This window comes from Corvus kubaryi, unplaced genomic scaffold (assembly GCF_017639235.1).
Source record: "Corvus kubaryi isolate FWS band 111438036 unplaced genomic scaffold, C.kubaryi_AGA036_p1.0 61890, whole genome shotgun sequence".
Classification (NCBI taxonomy): Eukaryota; Metazoa; Chordata; class Aves; order Passeriformes; family Corvidae; genus Corvus; species Corvus kubaryi.
The window spans coordinates 22700-38086 of record NW_024581421.1 but is presented as its reverse complement, the minus strand read 5'-3'; the positions used below and the strand labels follow the sequence as shown (position 1 = coordinate 38086).

Here is a 15387-nt window from a genome sequence, read left to right as displayed (position 1 = left end):
CCCTCATTCCTGCCTTTCCAAGGCAAACCTAGGCAGATCTCGATTTCTGAGCAGATCCAGAGCATGGGTCACTCCTCTCATCATCGCTCAGGCTGCTGCTCTTAGGCTTCACCACTCGGTCACTCCTGAGAGGCAGCGGCACCCTCCCCCCCACCTGCAGCCGTGCTGCCGTGGGGAGCTGAAGGCCGAAGTCAAACCTTAGTGGGGAGCTCTGGCTGGATCCTGTGGGACGTTTGCTTTGCAGACCAGCACTGCCTGGAATGAAAGTGCTGGCTTGGACACAGAAATATTACTGAAACAATCACCTGGTGACTCCAGAGCCTCTGGATTTTAAACCTTCCCAAAAAGCCAGCTCCATTTTCTGCATTGGTGGAGACCAATTCCCCATGCTGGCGCAGGAGAATAGACCAGGCCTGGCAGCGGGGTGCTGTTATCCAGTTCCCAACTATTATGACATAGTTTCTACCAGAGCAGTTTTCTTCTCAGCCAGTCGAGTGGAATGATCCCTGAAAGCCGCCGTTTGCGGCAGGGACGCGCTCGGCCTTGTCAGAAATCTGTGGTTGCCCACATGCAGGCTGGAAAACAAGGACATGGAAAAGGGCCTGGAAAGGCAGCGTGGCTTTGAAGCACTGGGCAGGGAGGGCAGTGGCAGAAAACCTGAGGATGGGGGGGGAAAAATAAGTATGGCGAGACGAGTAACGTGGAGCAGCCAGGCCCGAGGAAACGCTCCTTCCCGAAGTCTCCGTGGTGCCGCGTGTGCCAGGAGCTCCCCTCGCCTGCCAGCCCAGCCCTGCTCCTGTTCCCGGTGCCCGGGCACTGGGAAACCACCTCAGCACTACTGGGGCGTCTCAAACCTCCGGGACTGGCGGGGTCGGGCATCGCTCCCTTTCCCCAGGACCGGGGTGTTCAGGCTCGGGACACCTGCTCTGGAGAGCTGGATCCCAGTCGGGATCTCAGCTGGTTTGTCAAACTACTGACGGGGACAGGAGAGACCCCACAGCAGCCCCAGGCTCATGTGCAGGGCTGTGACCCCACAGGTGACCCCATGGGCCATTCCCCCCAGCTGGGGGCGAGAACGGGATTGGGCTTCCGCTGGGCCGGGGCTGGTGGTCCCCCGAAGCCATCCCTGGCGGGCTGGAGCGGCAGCACGGACACCAGGCGGGGGAGAAGGCGGAAGGAAAGCGCAGGGCTGCGCTTTTCCGCGCCGCCTTTTTGTTTTATTTGGTTTTAATTGCACCCCGGAGCCCCGCGTCTTAAACATCCCTCATGAAGAGGGGCCAGGGAGCGGGAGGGCGGGCGGCGGTGGCCGGAGCGGGGCGGGAGGCCAGCGCGAAGCCCCTCCGCCGGCAGAGCGGTGCGTGGGGGTAACCTTGTAATCTACAGAAATCTGGGAATTATGATGGATATTACATAAATCAGCCCCCCTGTGTCAATAAGGAAAAAAACATTTTTAAAAGAAAAGCGGCTGATAATTAACCCTGAGAGCACGGGTTTAACCCAGATCACCTTGGGGAAGCGCCCGGACAAAGGCAGGCATTCATCCCCGGCCTTTCTCATTTAAATAACCCGGCCTTCATTGGCTCCTGAGGGATTGCTCGGGGATTGCTGAACCGGAGGTTTGTTCGGGTTTGATGTGTGCTCGCATTGATTTCCCCCTCCCTCATCTCAATAAAAGGCATTTTATAGAGCCCCGGAGCGGGGCAGGGTGAGACATCCCGCAGCTCCCGCTGGGCCAGCAGCGGGTGTTTGCCAGCCCACAGGAGCTCTGCTGACATCTCCGAGCGCATGGAGCCGGAGGATGTCTCTGAGCGGCAGCGCCAGCAGTAACCTAATTATTACTGAGCAAATCAGGGTTGCCCAGAGAAGCCGTGGCTGCCCCATCCCCGGAATGGGGTCCAAGGCCAGGGTTGGGATGGGGCTTGGAGCAGCCTGGGCGAGTGGGAGGAGTCCCTGCTTTTAAGGTCCTTCCAACCCAAATCTTTCTGGGATTCTCTGCGCTGGTTTTGAGTCTGCCTTTTGGCTTTTCCAGGAGCCCATGGGATCATTTAGGTTGGAAAAGCCCTCCAAGATCGAGTCCAGCTGTTCCCCCAGCACCGCCAAGGCCACCGCTAAGCCACATCCCCAGGTGTCACATCCGCACAGGCCCTGCTAAACCCCTCCAGGAATGGTGACTCCCCCACTGCCCAGGCCAGCCTGTTCCAGGGCCCAGCAGCCCTTCTGGGGCAGGAACCTTTCCTAATAGCCAATCTAAATCTCTCCTGCTGCAACTTTTGAGGCCATTAAGCCCACAGACAGACATCTGGCTGGTTTTGCTCTGGGGGCACCCGGCAAACCTGCCAGCCCCTCACACTGGTCAGACCAGGCCCCAGGGGAGCTTCTCCAGGCTGGCTCCTGCTACCTGGCCCTACTGCTCCTTGCTTTTCCCCTGCATCCATAGTTATTGACATGGATGAATGTGAATTTTCACCTGAAAACCCACATTCAGTACTGGTCTCTCCTCTCGTTTGTCCGCTCTGCAAGCGATCCGTGCCCCACGTCTGCGAGTGCTGGAACCAGGATAAAGCAGCAATTGCTCAGGGGGGAAAGCTGCAGGCTGGGAGTGGAGGGAGAGCTCCTGGCCGTGCTCTTTCCTCCCATAGCTGCTGCTGGAGAGCCTGGCAGGAATGTTCCTGCACGGGGCTCTGCAGCACCCGCACACCAACGCCTCCATCAGTAGGAGCGCCTGGCTCAGCCTTTGCCTTCCCTGAGCCCGGGGCAGCGCTTCCCTGTGAAACCGGGAGCTTCTGGATCGTGGGCTGGGGCCCTTGCCCTGTTTGTCACAGGGGTGACACAAGCAGAGCAGAGCAGAGCAGAGCATCCCAGGACCCCTGTCAGCAGCCAGGCCAGGCCATCCTGGCCGGGCAGGGTGTGGGCAGCAGGGCTGGACCCCTGCCCGGAGCCCACAGGCAGCCCCCGACCCGGGTCAGACGCCACCGGCAGCCCCACACAGGGCCGGAGAAGCCACACAGGGCCCTGGGAGGGAGGACGCACAACCTGCCGCGGCGCCCCGCTCGGAGAGGGCTGCTGCCAGTGATGGACACATCCTTATTTGTAAGTATTTAATGTTTCTTAGGAAGCACTTCTAAAAGAAATTGGTATGTAATGACAGCACTCACTGGAAAACAGGCCGATTATAAAATGCACTAACTTATCTGGTATTCATTTGAAAAGTAAATGGATGCAAGTAAAGGTGAGAGTTCACTACCAATTCAAACATTTTGCTCTAACAGGCTCTAGCACTCCTACTTTAATTCAAGCAGAAGCACAAGTATGAATAATCAAACTGGATGATGCTCATCAAAACCTTTGTGCCTTGCACCATTTCAAATGGTCATTGAAGCTTAATGGCAAAAAATTTACATTATTCCTTTAATTTGTATTCTGTTCCTTCCTTCTGAGTGATGTGATTGTGATTTTCTGTTGCCAGCTGTATTATTTTGATGCAAATGTTATGTGCTGCTACAGTCCAATTTCCTGCTTTGCCCTCCCCTTTTCTTCCCCCAGGAAAGAAACGACAGCTAAAATAGTTCAAAACTGGGGAGGGATTCTGAAATAGTTCCTTAACTACCGCTCCTAATTAAAGCAAACAATGCAGGGTCTTGAAGCACCCTGAAAAGCTGAAAATTAATTATTAGCTGAAGGGGGAGAGGGAAGTGGCTTTGCTCCCTGGACCTTCAAAAAAAAAAAAAAAAAAGCGCGAGAGAGAGAAAAGTGAGGGATCCCAATTCTGCCTACAAAAGAATTAGAAAAGAAAATTTGTAATTCAGTTAAAAACTCCTTTTGCCGGCACATAATCACCTAGGGATGAATGCTTTATTGAGAGGCATGGGGCTGCAAACCAAAGCCTTGCAAACAGGAGGCCCCCGGGGTGCTCCCGGCACGTAATATATGCACCGACTAATTTATTGCGCTGTGACTAATTTCCATTCCTTGTGCTCGGAGTTGCCTGGCTAATTACAGGGATGTTTTCTTAACTTGGGTAATTGCGCTGCCCGCGCGCGCGCCCCACGCCGGCTTTGATGCGCCCCCGCGGGGCGGCCGCGCGGGGCGCCGCCCTAATTAGATTGGCTGCCTTAATTAGGGGAGACGGACGTGGGGCTGCGCGGCGCTGGTGGCACCCTGCTCCCCCGCCACGCAGGCACGAGGCTGGCAGGGGAGCGGGGTGACGCCCAAGCCCAAGCCACGCTCTTCCAGGATGGCGAGGATGCACCCAAAACCGAAGGGCGTCCCGGCATCGAGCCCACCGCCCATCCCGTTCCCGCCACAGCGACCAGAGCCAAGCTCCCGCCGGGAGCATCCCTACAAACGCGCACGAGGCGACGGCCCCGTGCGCCCGTGCCGCCGCTGGCTCGACGCCTGCTCAGCCCCTCTCCAAATCCGCTGCCGTAATTCTATCCCTGGCAGTCGCTCGCGCGGGCACGGTTATTAGGCAGATAATCACTTCCTTGAAATAATTTCAGCACTCAGCTCTAATAAAAAAGATTTCTTCGCAAGGGCCCTCGGCGAAAGGGGCTCGGCGCTGCTCCCGGCACGGCGTGGGTCAATGGGGTTCCGCTCTGTCCTCTCTCTCCAGCCCAACGATTGCCTTTCACCCGCTGAAGAGCGGCCCAGCGCACCCATCCAGGGCCGGCCTCAAGCACTGGCCTTAATAAAAGCTTGACATCTGAAATTCTGCTGCTTTATCCCTCCCCTGGCCAAGACTTGGTCAAGACCCCGGAAAACCAATGTCGTATCCATGAAAACTTGTGCCCTGGCAGGGGAGGCCGGAGGGAAGGTGGCAGAGATCACCCGCCCAGCCTGGGGCTGCCACACCTCAGTGCCAGAGGCGCCTCGGGGCGGTGGCGGCAGAACCGTGTGGGAAGCATCGCTTCCCGCCAGGACGTGCCAGCCTCTCTGCAGGACTTGGCCGTGGCCACGTCACCCGCATCCCGTCACAGGATCCTGGCAGAGAGACACACCAGGGAGAGCCCATCCCGCTGGAAGTCTGGGCAGCGTGGAGAGTCCCCAGGTTGTACCCAACCTGTGAAATTCCAGCAGCAGGCTCTGACAGACCCTGAGCTCCTCCAAGGTGACTTAAGCCCTCGTCCAGCTGGAGGTGCCTTCCTCCGTGAATTTGGGAGCTCTGGCAGCTTGAGGAAACGCAGTTATTTTCCTTTCATATTCAGATAAACAAACCAAGTGTTTCAGCTGCTGTTCAAAGGCGGGCTGTGACCCGGTCTCACACCCAGAGACACCCGAGAGAAGGAGAAATTCGGAGCCTCTACCACAAACTGAACTGATGGGGGCAGCCAGGCAGGGATCCTGTGTGGGAGACCCTCTCCGTGGCTGCCCAGCCAGGCCCGGCTGCAGCTCCCCAGCAGCCCCCTTCCCAACACACCAGCAGGCTGCAGGGCCTGCAGCAGGTCTGGGAGCTCGGTCTGCTGGCTGAGCCGGCTCCCTGCAGCCTGCTGTGCAAAGCCAGCCAGCGATTCCCGGGTGGGTTTTGGGGCGAGGAGCCTGCGGCTGCCCGCGCGCGGAGCTCTCGCGGCCCGCCAGGCGCCGCGGACGCGTGGGAGACGCTCGTGTGTGCGTGTGAAGCGTCTTCTCGGGCTCACGCTCGCTGTGAGAAAGGAAATAAAAAGGGAGTCTCCTCCCCCCTCCAGCTGCCTTCAGCATCTCCTTTCTCATAACTTGGCATATTCACTTAATACAGGCCGGCTCCTTCCAAGTCGTTAGCGGCGGCGGGAGACACAGCCGGAACGCTGACCCGGTTTGCTTGCCAAGACAGAGCAAAGAGAAACCTTCACATAATCATTTCCAAACATTAAAATGGCTCCATTGTCATTATAGCTGAGAGATTGAATTCGCCTCATCAAAGCGGCGTATGACAGGTGACTCAATAGGCTGGTGCCAAGCGCGGAGGCAGGAGATTAGCAGGGCACTGATATCATTATTTCCGCCTATCACAGATTCGGCAGGGAGGCAATTGTAATTTCTGGGCTTATTAGTCTGCATTCGCAGGAAAAAACCTGGTGATAAACCTCAGTGTGACAGCCAGGCATTTGTGCAGCAAGTGCTGTCACAGTGACACTTGGAAAATGCCAATGTGGATACGTTCTCCTAATCCCCCCTAATGGAGGTTAAAGCCTGGCACAAAGGCACTCTTATCGCTGATCGGGACACTAATAACATTTGCATTTTTAAGTTAAATATAGTAAGTAAAGAGTAAGTCTCCTCCTCGCGGCTTCGGCAATTAACTCAGCCTCGGAAGGATGAAAGCCGAGCGCAGACTCCAGCCGGCCGGGCTCTCTCCCACGGCGGGTCGGCATTCCCAGAGCAGCACCTGCGCTCCCACCTCGGCTCGCCGTGCTCGGCGCCGGGATGGGAGCCGGCAGAGCGGGGAATGCTGGCTCCTGGGGGCTGGGCGGAGCTGCTGGCCCGGGGCTGCCCTTTCCCCCAGCGGGGCAGCTTGTGCCGGGGCCTCCACGCGCTTTCACGGGTGGTCTCGCTTCGAAGGGACGGAACTTTCGGGGGGTCTCTTTCTGCCCCACGGTGCCGGCCGGGCTTGGGGTCCCCATGAGAATTTGCCCCCCGGACGCGAGCCCAGCACGCGTGCACGGGCACGCACACGGGCGCTCTCCACAGGAATTTCTTAAGGAAAAAAATAATTACAGGTGGTAAACTGTTACTTTTCCACATTTAAATAAGAGACCAATTAAGAAGACTATGTAATTCAATTCTGGAGTGAGTGCCACTGAATTCAATTTGTTTCAGGTCAATGAATATAATGTGAAGTTATTAACAAAAAGGTCAGGGACTGCATATAAAATATACACACATGACACAGGCAGAGTAATTAGTACACATTTCACATGTTCTGCCGCTCAGACATATGGTGTAGAAAAGCTGAGCGGGATTAGATGGTAATAAATGTTCCCCTCTCCCCTCCCACCAGCTCCCTATTTAAATGGGGTTTATGGCTATTCCCCCCAGCGTTCCCGGGATCTGCCGAAGGCTGAGGACCCACCGCCCGCACAGCAGCGCTGGGGTGGGGGCCGCAGCCAGGGCAGGGCTCCCAGGAAAGCTGGGACCCTCCCAGGGTGAGGGATCCCGATGGAGCAGCTCAAGCCACAAGCCAGCACATGCTGCAGCAAGGATGGCTTTTGGGGAGCTCGTGGCCCACACGCTGCTCGTCCCCGGGCCGTGCCAACAGAGCCACGCCCTTGTGGCTCCCTCGCCAGGAATTACCGTGTTCCTCCGTGCCAGCGCACGCTCGATGTGAAGGTGTTACGTTAACGATAATAAAACGCTCCAATTGTACGGTTCAGCAGCGGCTGAATTTGAAAAAGTCCACAACACACACAAAAAAAAGAGAAAGGACAGTAAAGCCTCAAGCGCCTTTCTGACCCTAAGCTTGAGTACCGGATTCTCTTGCAGGGAATGACGCACTTTCATAGGGGAGGAATACGAGAACTTGGGGAAAACTCCTCTGAAAGTTACAGGAAGAAATCCCACGGTACGAGAGCTCTGCCCAGCTCCTCTCTATCACAGAAGGGCTTTTAAAATAGGCCGAAAGACCAAAAATGCGGGGAGAACCCTGCTCAGTGGCAGCCCTGGCCCTGTCTCCGCAGGCAGGGAGGAACGAGCCCTGCCTAGGCAGCGGTAAAGAGCCAAAACCGCTGTTAGAAGCCTCCTGCCTCCCACCGCAGCCCCTGCTCTCGGAGGGAACGCCGCTGCAGGGACAGGGAGCCGCTCCGGGCCGGGGGGCTCTGCAGCGCCCTGTCCGTGCGTGTGGGGACCACACACGCGTCCCTACAAAGCCTTCCCAGAGCCTGCTGAGTGCACGCCCCGAGGGCACGGCCGGCCCCACGCGCGGCCCCGAGCAGCCCCCGAGCCACTGGGAGCTAGAGGATGAATCCGCGCCTAACTCCGGTATCGGCTTTGGGAAGCGGGATGTGTTTGGGACTATGGAAGCCTCTTCCCGTGCGAGTTGCCCCAGTGCTTCTGGAAGGAGCGGTGAGGGAAACCTTGGAAAGGGCGGGCCAAGTGATGCCTGGCAGTTTCCCCAGCCCTTGCTGCGGGGAGCTCAGTCCTGTTTACAGAGGTGCCCTGGGGTCCAGTCAAACCTCCTCGGGATTCTTTGCCGGCAAAGGATAACCCAGACGGGTCTGCGCGCCCCAGCGTTTTCCTTGGCGTCTGGTGTTCAGAATGAGACGTGCAATCCATTGCCCCAGTTATCCTTCACCTCCGGTGTGTGGCCTGGTGTGTTAAAGAAATCGAGTCGTTTGTGTAAGTAATGATTACCACTTACTACTGACCTTGGGAGCAGAATCCTCCTTGGGAGAGAGTTATTTCACCCACGGTTCCTGTTTCGGTTTTGTTGCTCAGCTGACCGCAGAGAGCAACAGGAGAGGCGGGAAGTGGAGAGCTCCAGGGACGGCTGGGACACCCCCGGGTCCATGTGGGTCTCGCGTTTGTCTGTAAGGAGGGAACTGTGAAGTGACACTGGCTCATACAGGTTCGGGGGCGAATTACACCGGAGATGATTAATGCTGCCTTTTTAATTACCGCTGCGGTGGCTCGGTATTCCAGTCAGGATCCCATCTCCAGAGTGGAATTCTCTGGGTTTGCTCCGAGGAGAGCCAGGTTAGTGCTCACAGGATGATAGCCTGTCCTTAAATCAGGGAAAGGGGCCCTGAGCGAGGCCTGGACTGGCTGCAGCTCAGTTCCTCAGCTGCCTCGGCCTGTCCCTCGCCCCAGCGCTCCCTGCCACAGCCCCTGGGGGATACCCCACCGGGATCCCACCGGGATGCGGGGCTGCACGGCCATCCCAGGCACAGCAGCCACCAGGGCTCTCGCAGGTGGCAGCTCCCAGGCACGGCACAACCTTCCCAGGCTGTTGGGACAGGGCAGGCTGTAATGGGTGCTACGGAAACCGGAGGATTTCTCCCTGCTCCCCAAAACCCACCCTCACATACCCATCTGTAAGAAGAGAAGGGGAGAGAGGAAGCTCCCCGGGTTTTAAAACCACTGAAGCAATTTACTTTCCATTTTACTGTTGGAAGAGAACAAGTGAAAACCAGGGAAACACCTGTGTGAAGCCTTGGTTTTCCCCTTCCCCCCCACCTTTCCTTCGCAGCTTTCTGTTTGCCTCCACACTAAAAACCCACGGCACAACCCCCCAAACCTCCCCGCGACCCGAGCGTGACGCCGCTGCCCCTCTCCGTCCCCCCCGGTGCCCCGGGCTGGATTTTTTGTGAACACCCCTGGGATTTCCTCGGGGTGGGAGCAGACCTCCCAGGCTCAGGCCACCGCGGCCGCGGGGCTGTGGCCACGCGCGGGGCGGGTGGAGGGGACACCCCGCTCGCCGCCCGCGGGGTCGGTGCCCCCGGCTCGGCAGCGTCTCAGCGCTCCCGCTCGCCGGCGCTCTCATTAGCTGCGGATTGCGAATGGGTCAGCAGATCTATACACTTTTGTGTGCCTCGGCTCGCTTTATTTATTTCTTTCTTTTGCAGGATGCTGAATAACTAACCTTCCCCTTCAATAGGCAGATTTAAAAAAAAAAAATAGGATCCATCACACAGCAGCAGGATAGCCTTGCTCTGTTTTGACCTTTCTGAAATTAATTTCCCAATCTTAGCTTTCAAAATCAGAGATTGAAAAGACCTATTAGATCAGCCAATCCATCTTATCACTAGCACGGCAGCAAGCAGAGACGCCAGCCAAGTGCTCCTCCACACGGGGAAAACATTCTGGAATAAGACGGGACGTGAATTTAAAGTGAAATAATACCTGTTCCGGAACATTCTGCACGTGGACGGAGTGTACTCTGGACTAACCGCAGCTGATCCTGACTTTGCTCAGTTGACACCTGCAGCCGCTCACTGGAATGGAGGGGAGGGAAAAAAAGAAAAAAAAAAATCCCATTTTAGGATAAGAAGCACCTTTCGTGGCGTAGCTCTGGGGAACCATTCCCCCCGACCCTTTTTTCCCAGACAAGGCTGTCGCTCACGGGGCAGCACCGCCCGGGGGGGAGAGGGATGGGTGCTCAGGGAAGCTCCCCCCCGACCTGTGAGGATGCGGATCAGGACAGGATCCCGGTCTGTAGCTACTCTGGGAGCCCGGCATGTTAGCACGCGCCTCTCCCAACCTGCAGTTTGGCACCTTCGCCGGGAGCACAGCTCTCTTCTCAGCGGGTCCCTGCTTTTCCAGGCAGCAAAGGGCTCGGGGGTAAAACCCCACATCCTGTGGTTCGCACCACCCGAGCTGCCCCGGCCGGCGCTTGCTAGCCCATGGTGGGGGCCCCCCAGGAAGGCCCCTTGGGGCAGGGAGTGCTCCCCTGCTGCCATGCGCCCCTCTCCTCCCGTTCCCCTTGGACTCCCTGGGGCTCCGAAGGTCGTGTTCGAACGCCAGCGGTGCTGATCTGGAGGGGACAGGTCACCCTGGGCTGACCTCGGTGTCCACCTCCATCCTGCCCCTCGCTGCCCGGCGGGCTCGGACATTTCCGGTGTGGCATTCCCAGAGCCCTTGGGGACAGACGCCTGCGGCGTTCGGATGCGCAGGGCAGCACCGAGGGGCATCCTGCTTCTCCCGGAGAGCGAGGAGAACGCAGCAGGCCTTGCAGCAAGCCAGGGCTGGTCATGGCAAGCCGCCCGCTTTGGCCACGCCACCGGCGCGGCCAGCGGCGGGACCCAGCAGGCCCAGAGGGAAGCGTGAGCAGCTCGGTGCTCTCGGAGGGCCCTCGAGGGGCAGCACGAAGCCGACCTGAGCCGGAGGGAATCCCGGCAGCACCACACGCAGCCCGGGCAGCAGGGCCCCGCGGTCACGCAGGGAGCGGGGAGCCGCGGCGAGGCCGAGCGATGCCACAGCTGTCGCGGGGCCGCACCGGGCGGTGAGCCGGGACACGGCAGGAGGCACGGCGAGTGGGCCAAAAGGAGCTTCTCCCCACGCAAGGAGCCTCTGCCCACGCCTGCGTTCGCCAAGGGGCTGGGAGCTGCAGGAGCGGACAGAGCCTACCGGTTCCGAGCCCTGCTGCGTTCCCTGTCCGCGCTGTGGTTCGGTGGGCCAAAGCTCGGAGTCTTTTCCGCCCCGAAACCCCTGCGTTCCCCCCGGCAGCTCCTGCCCTGCGCTCCCACCATGCCGCCACCACCCCCTGCCACGGGGAAGCGCCAGGAGCGCACAGCAAGGGGAGCCGCGAACTTTGGGCACTCAGCGAGTCCTCTGCGCACACAGTCAGGGCCGAAAGATCAACATTGACACTTTAGACGATTTCTCTCAATTTGTTTTCTTCGTCGGCCGTCGGGGCAAAATTCCACTTTCCCGATATCTTGGACGCTTGGCTAATGGAAACAAATAAAGCGAAAGCTTCTGTCCACAATGGGCGAGGAGCATCCATTGTCGGCGGGCGCTAATCGGATTAAATTGGCTCCCGGCTCTACCGCTCGGGGATAACTCACTCCTAAATTTTTTCCCGTCTCAAGGGGATGGGCCATTGTTGCTTTTTTTTCCCCCCTCCCCCGCTTTCCCCCCCTATTTAAATCTGATGGCTAGAATGAGGACTGGCTGGAGCTGCCGGCGCTGCCTGCGCCCCGCGAACAAAGAGCGGAGCCCAGCCCGGGGCCGTGGCTGGCGCTGGCCCCCGAGCCCCTTCTCCCGGCTGGAGCCGCTCCGGCATCGCCGCCGCTCCCCGTCTGGAAATCGCGGTTAAAGCCCGAGCGCAGCCAGGCAGGGAAAAACCCGCGGCGGCCCGTCCGCGCCCGGGCCGCCTCCCATTAGCATTTAAATCCGTACCCCCTGGCATCAGCCCCTCGGAAGGAGCCGCAGCGGCCACGTTCCCGCGAGCAGCCCGGAAAGAGACGGCCTTAAATAATGCCGCCTTCGGAGGGAGGCCCCGCGCGCCGCCGGCTACATTTTGCCCGGAGTCTGATAATTTTCAAAGCTATTGGCAACCTGGGAATTTTCCTGCCTTATCGCCGGGGCTCAGCTAACTTCACTAACACTAATCAGAGCTGGAATCATTCGTTCAAGGATTGCATGATCATGTTTTTCTTTAGCGGTGACAGCTGCCTGAGCCGCATTAGCAATGCAGATGAGTCAGCCTAATAGGTTAATGCAGAACACGCGAAAATTAGGTTTAATCCCCAGTGAAATAATCTAACATTTTCACATTTCTTGATGTTGGGATAGAGACATTGGTGGTGACTCAATTAGGTGTAATGTAGATCAAAGCAAATTTACCTTCTGGCTGAACCTTCCCCACAGTTTAGATAGAAGAATATAAGGGTTCTTTACTAATTGGCCAATGGCTGTGGGGAAAAATTACACGGAAAGCGTGCGTAGCGCAGGAATCGCGCCCCGGATTTGGATCCGGAGCGAGGGGCGGCCGGGCTCCGCAAACACCGGGCACGGCGCCGGCTGCGCAGCCCCCCTCTCCTCTCCGTGCGGCGCCCACAGACGAAGAAGACGTTTGGGGGCTTTTCTGTCGTTTTATTTATTCCCCCCCCCCCGCCCCGCCCCCCCGCTCCTCTATTCATTTTTAACGTCCCGTACCGCAATATCCCCGGCGAGGTTTGAAAGACCTTGTATGATAAAAGGAGCATAAAGGAGAGGAAAAACCCCACCCACCGGCGCGCGTCCGTCTAATGTTTTCATTCCCGGGGAATAACATATCAAACAGCAATCGCTTTCAGTCATAAAGGGAGGGGAACAAAAAATTACATGCCCTCAGTTGCCAAATTATTTTTTTGCCTTGACATCTTAATTCTTAATCCTTGTGTGTGGTCAAATCAGCCTACTATAGACAACCAATCAAGCAATTATTCCTAAATTATATTTGCCCAGCTCACATTGATTGGTCATTCTTTTCTTATTGGGTAAGCTCATTAATTCCGAGCAGCTTGCTTATTATGCTTTCCACATCATTTTCCTTCGGAGCCTATCTACTCACACCAGCCTGCCGATGTTTCAAGATGCCACGCAGGAAAAAAAAAAAAAAAAAAAAAAGGGCCGAGTGATCTATTGCATTGTCTCTTCCAGCAATTACAATTCACATTGCTGATTAACTTTGATGTGAAAACTAATGAGATAAGGCAAGTTATCAAGGCGGACCTGATCGTCATCTCATTTATAGAGCATTTGCCATCAGTGAATGACAAAAACTAATGAAGATGTATCTGACAGCAGGCTGAGCCGCGGCCGAATTTCGTTTCTCATCAGCAAGTGCTCTGCTTCGAACTCATCAGTCTATCTGAAACATGTGGAAATTAGCTTAATAATGAAAACACTTCATCCAAATAGACAAATGTTTACATTAAAATAGCTACATGATAAATAGATGTTAAAGATTTTATGCCTTCTTGAGTCTAAACAATGGAGCACAAAATACGTTCTCATATTCACTAAATCATCCCCATAAAGCTCCCCACGTGCCGCCCTACCTGCGGGCTCCCCTCTCCCTGCGGCTGGCGGGGAGATCTGCGGCTGCCTCGGGCCGTGTCACTCGGGGGTGCCCGTGCCAGGGCGGCGGGCAGGGCAGAGGGGCCACTGTCCCTGCCCGCGCCTGGGGCACACGGCCCCCGAAAGCGGCGTGGGAGTTTTTTAGCAGCGCCGCCGGAGGAGCGGGAGGTGCCGCTGCTGGACGCCGGCGTTTACCCGACGCAGGAAAGGGACCCAGTTACCCCCGGACAGAGTACGAAGTACGGGGGGCATAATTCATGGGAATACAGCAGCGTTTCTTGCCCGAGCCGTCACCAGAAAGCCTCCTGTGACACCGGTCTAGCTCAGAAACGTCGTGATTGAAGGGAGGCAGGGAGAGCTGCTCCCATTTTTAATACCGTGGCTTCTGTGTCTTTATTTATGAGAGACTATTTCATATTTGTCGGGCACTATTTCACGCGCTGCTACTGTGCCCAAACACGTCCCCGAGACGTTTTCGTATCTGGAATAAAATATTCATCCATCACTTGGGATCGGAACAGTACTACTTTTAATAAAGAAGACGGGCATCTGCAAGGCAGAAGGGTGAAGCTCTCGCTTTAAAAATTATTCTAAAAACCGTGATGCTTCAATTAAAATAAAGATTTGGTAAAAGGTTCTCTTCCTTTACCACGATTTTTTCCCCCTCCCTCCCCGCAAAAATACGTAAGGACAGCCTGTAAAGCACTGCCTCCTCCAGGAAAAAAAAAACCACAACAAAACCAAACCCGAACACTCTATCCCCAAAGCAAGAGGAACTTTAAATTCGATATAAAAACGTGGTTATCCAAGTGGACTGGGGGGGACGGGGGGGGGGGGGGGCAAAAAAACCCCCCAAAATATAGAGGCTTTGCAGAAAAGGCGCAGGAGCTCCTCTGAATTCCGTGCGGCGACGGCTCCGTGCGCACACGTGGGAAAGAGAGCTCAGCTCCCGAGCGGGTCGGGACGGGAGCGCGGCGGTGCCGGGGCTCCCCGCGCCGCCGGTGGGTGCGGCCCCGGCCCCCCAGCCCCTTCCCACCGCCAGGCACTCACCGCCACGTCCCCTCGCTCGGCCGGCGAGGACATCTGAGGTGCAGCGCCGAGGTGCCCGGCATTGTGCGGCGCAGATTAGCCTGCACAAAGGGCCCGCATCCCGGCTAAGTTAAAAGAAAAGCCTGCTAGGGAGCGCCGGCGACAAATTACTACTTCAGCGCTGGATTAAATGTAAAAGCCCTTCACAGAGCTGCAGATAAATCCTGTGTGCTAGGAGGAACCATAAAAGTACTTGTTCAAGAGCTACAGGCACAAGTGGAAAATTGACCCCAAAGATTTTTTTTTTTTTTTTTAAGTAGCCGAAGTTTATAAAATTTCTGCCGGCGCAGGGAGAGAGGGGCTCGCGGCAGCACCGCAACGCTCCCGGCTGCTGCGGCCGCTCACCGGAGCTGGACGCGTCTGCGGCCACCGGTGCGAGCATTCCATGAAATCCCAGCAAGGTTGGCTCGGTGCTTTGGAGGGGTTGCGTGCTTCGTGTGTCCCTCGTTTGCTTGATGTGGGTTTTGGGCTGGGGTTTTGGTTGGGTTTTGGTTGGGGTTTTGGGTTTTGGGGTTTTTTTGTTCCCTTTTTTTTTCGCCTTTCTTTTACTCAGCTAACGAAGCAGGATGGTTCCGCTTTCACCACTCACGCACGGAGTGGGAAAACACTGCTCCCATCCCTACTTCCCTTCTCCCCATGCGCCACAAGCACAGGTCCATCCCCGCACTCCTCCCAAGCCTGCCCAGCGCTGCCGTGAGACCCTCTCCCCAGCGGTGCGGGATGTGCCCCGACGCAGCCTTGTCCCTTCGGTCCACAAAAACACGTGCCACCTGGGCACGGTTTGTCCTTCCTGCTGCCCAGCCAGTATTTTATATGTCTGGAGTG

The 15387-nt window shown here is 56.8% G+C and overlaps 1 protein-coding gene across 3 annotated transcripts in view; it reads right to left on the bottom strand.

The window, feature by feature from the left end:
- LOC121672401 overlaps window positions 1-14737 on the bottom strand; it is a 28033-nt gene extending 13296 nt beyond the window's left edge. The window contains exons 1-3 of one of the 3 annotated variants that reach the window (XM_042045042.1): window positions 14524-14737; window positions 9811-9902; window positions 8337-8510 (exon numbers count right to left, since the gene is read on the bottom strand). In XM_042045042.1, the coding sequence (XP_041900976.1) occupies window positions 8337-8510; window positions 9811-9902; window positions 14524-14585 (328 nt within the window). In that variant the 5' untranslated portion in view covers window positions 14586-14737. The remainder of the gene's footprint in view (window positions 1-8336; window positions 8511-9810; window positions 9903-14523) is intronic. The other 2 variants (XM_042045044.1, XM_042045043.1) reach the window with 2 other exon arrangements.
- Window positions 14738-15387: the final 650 nt, after the last annotated feature.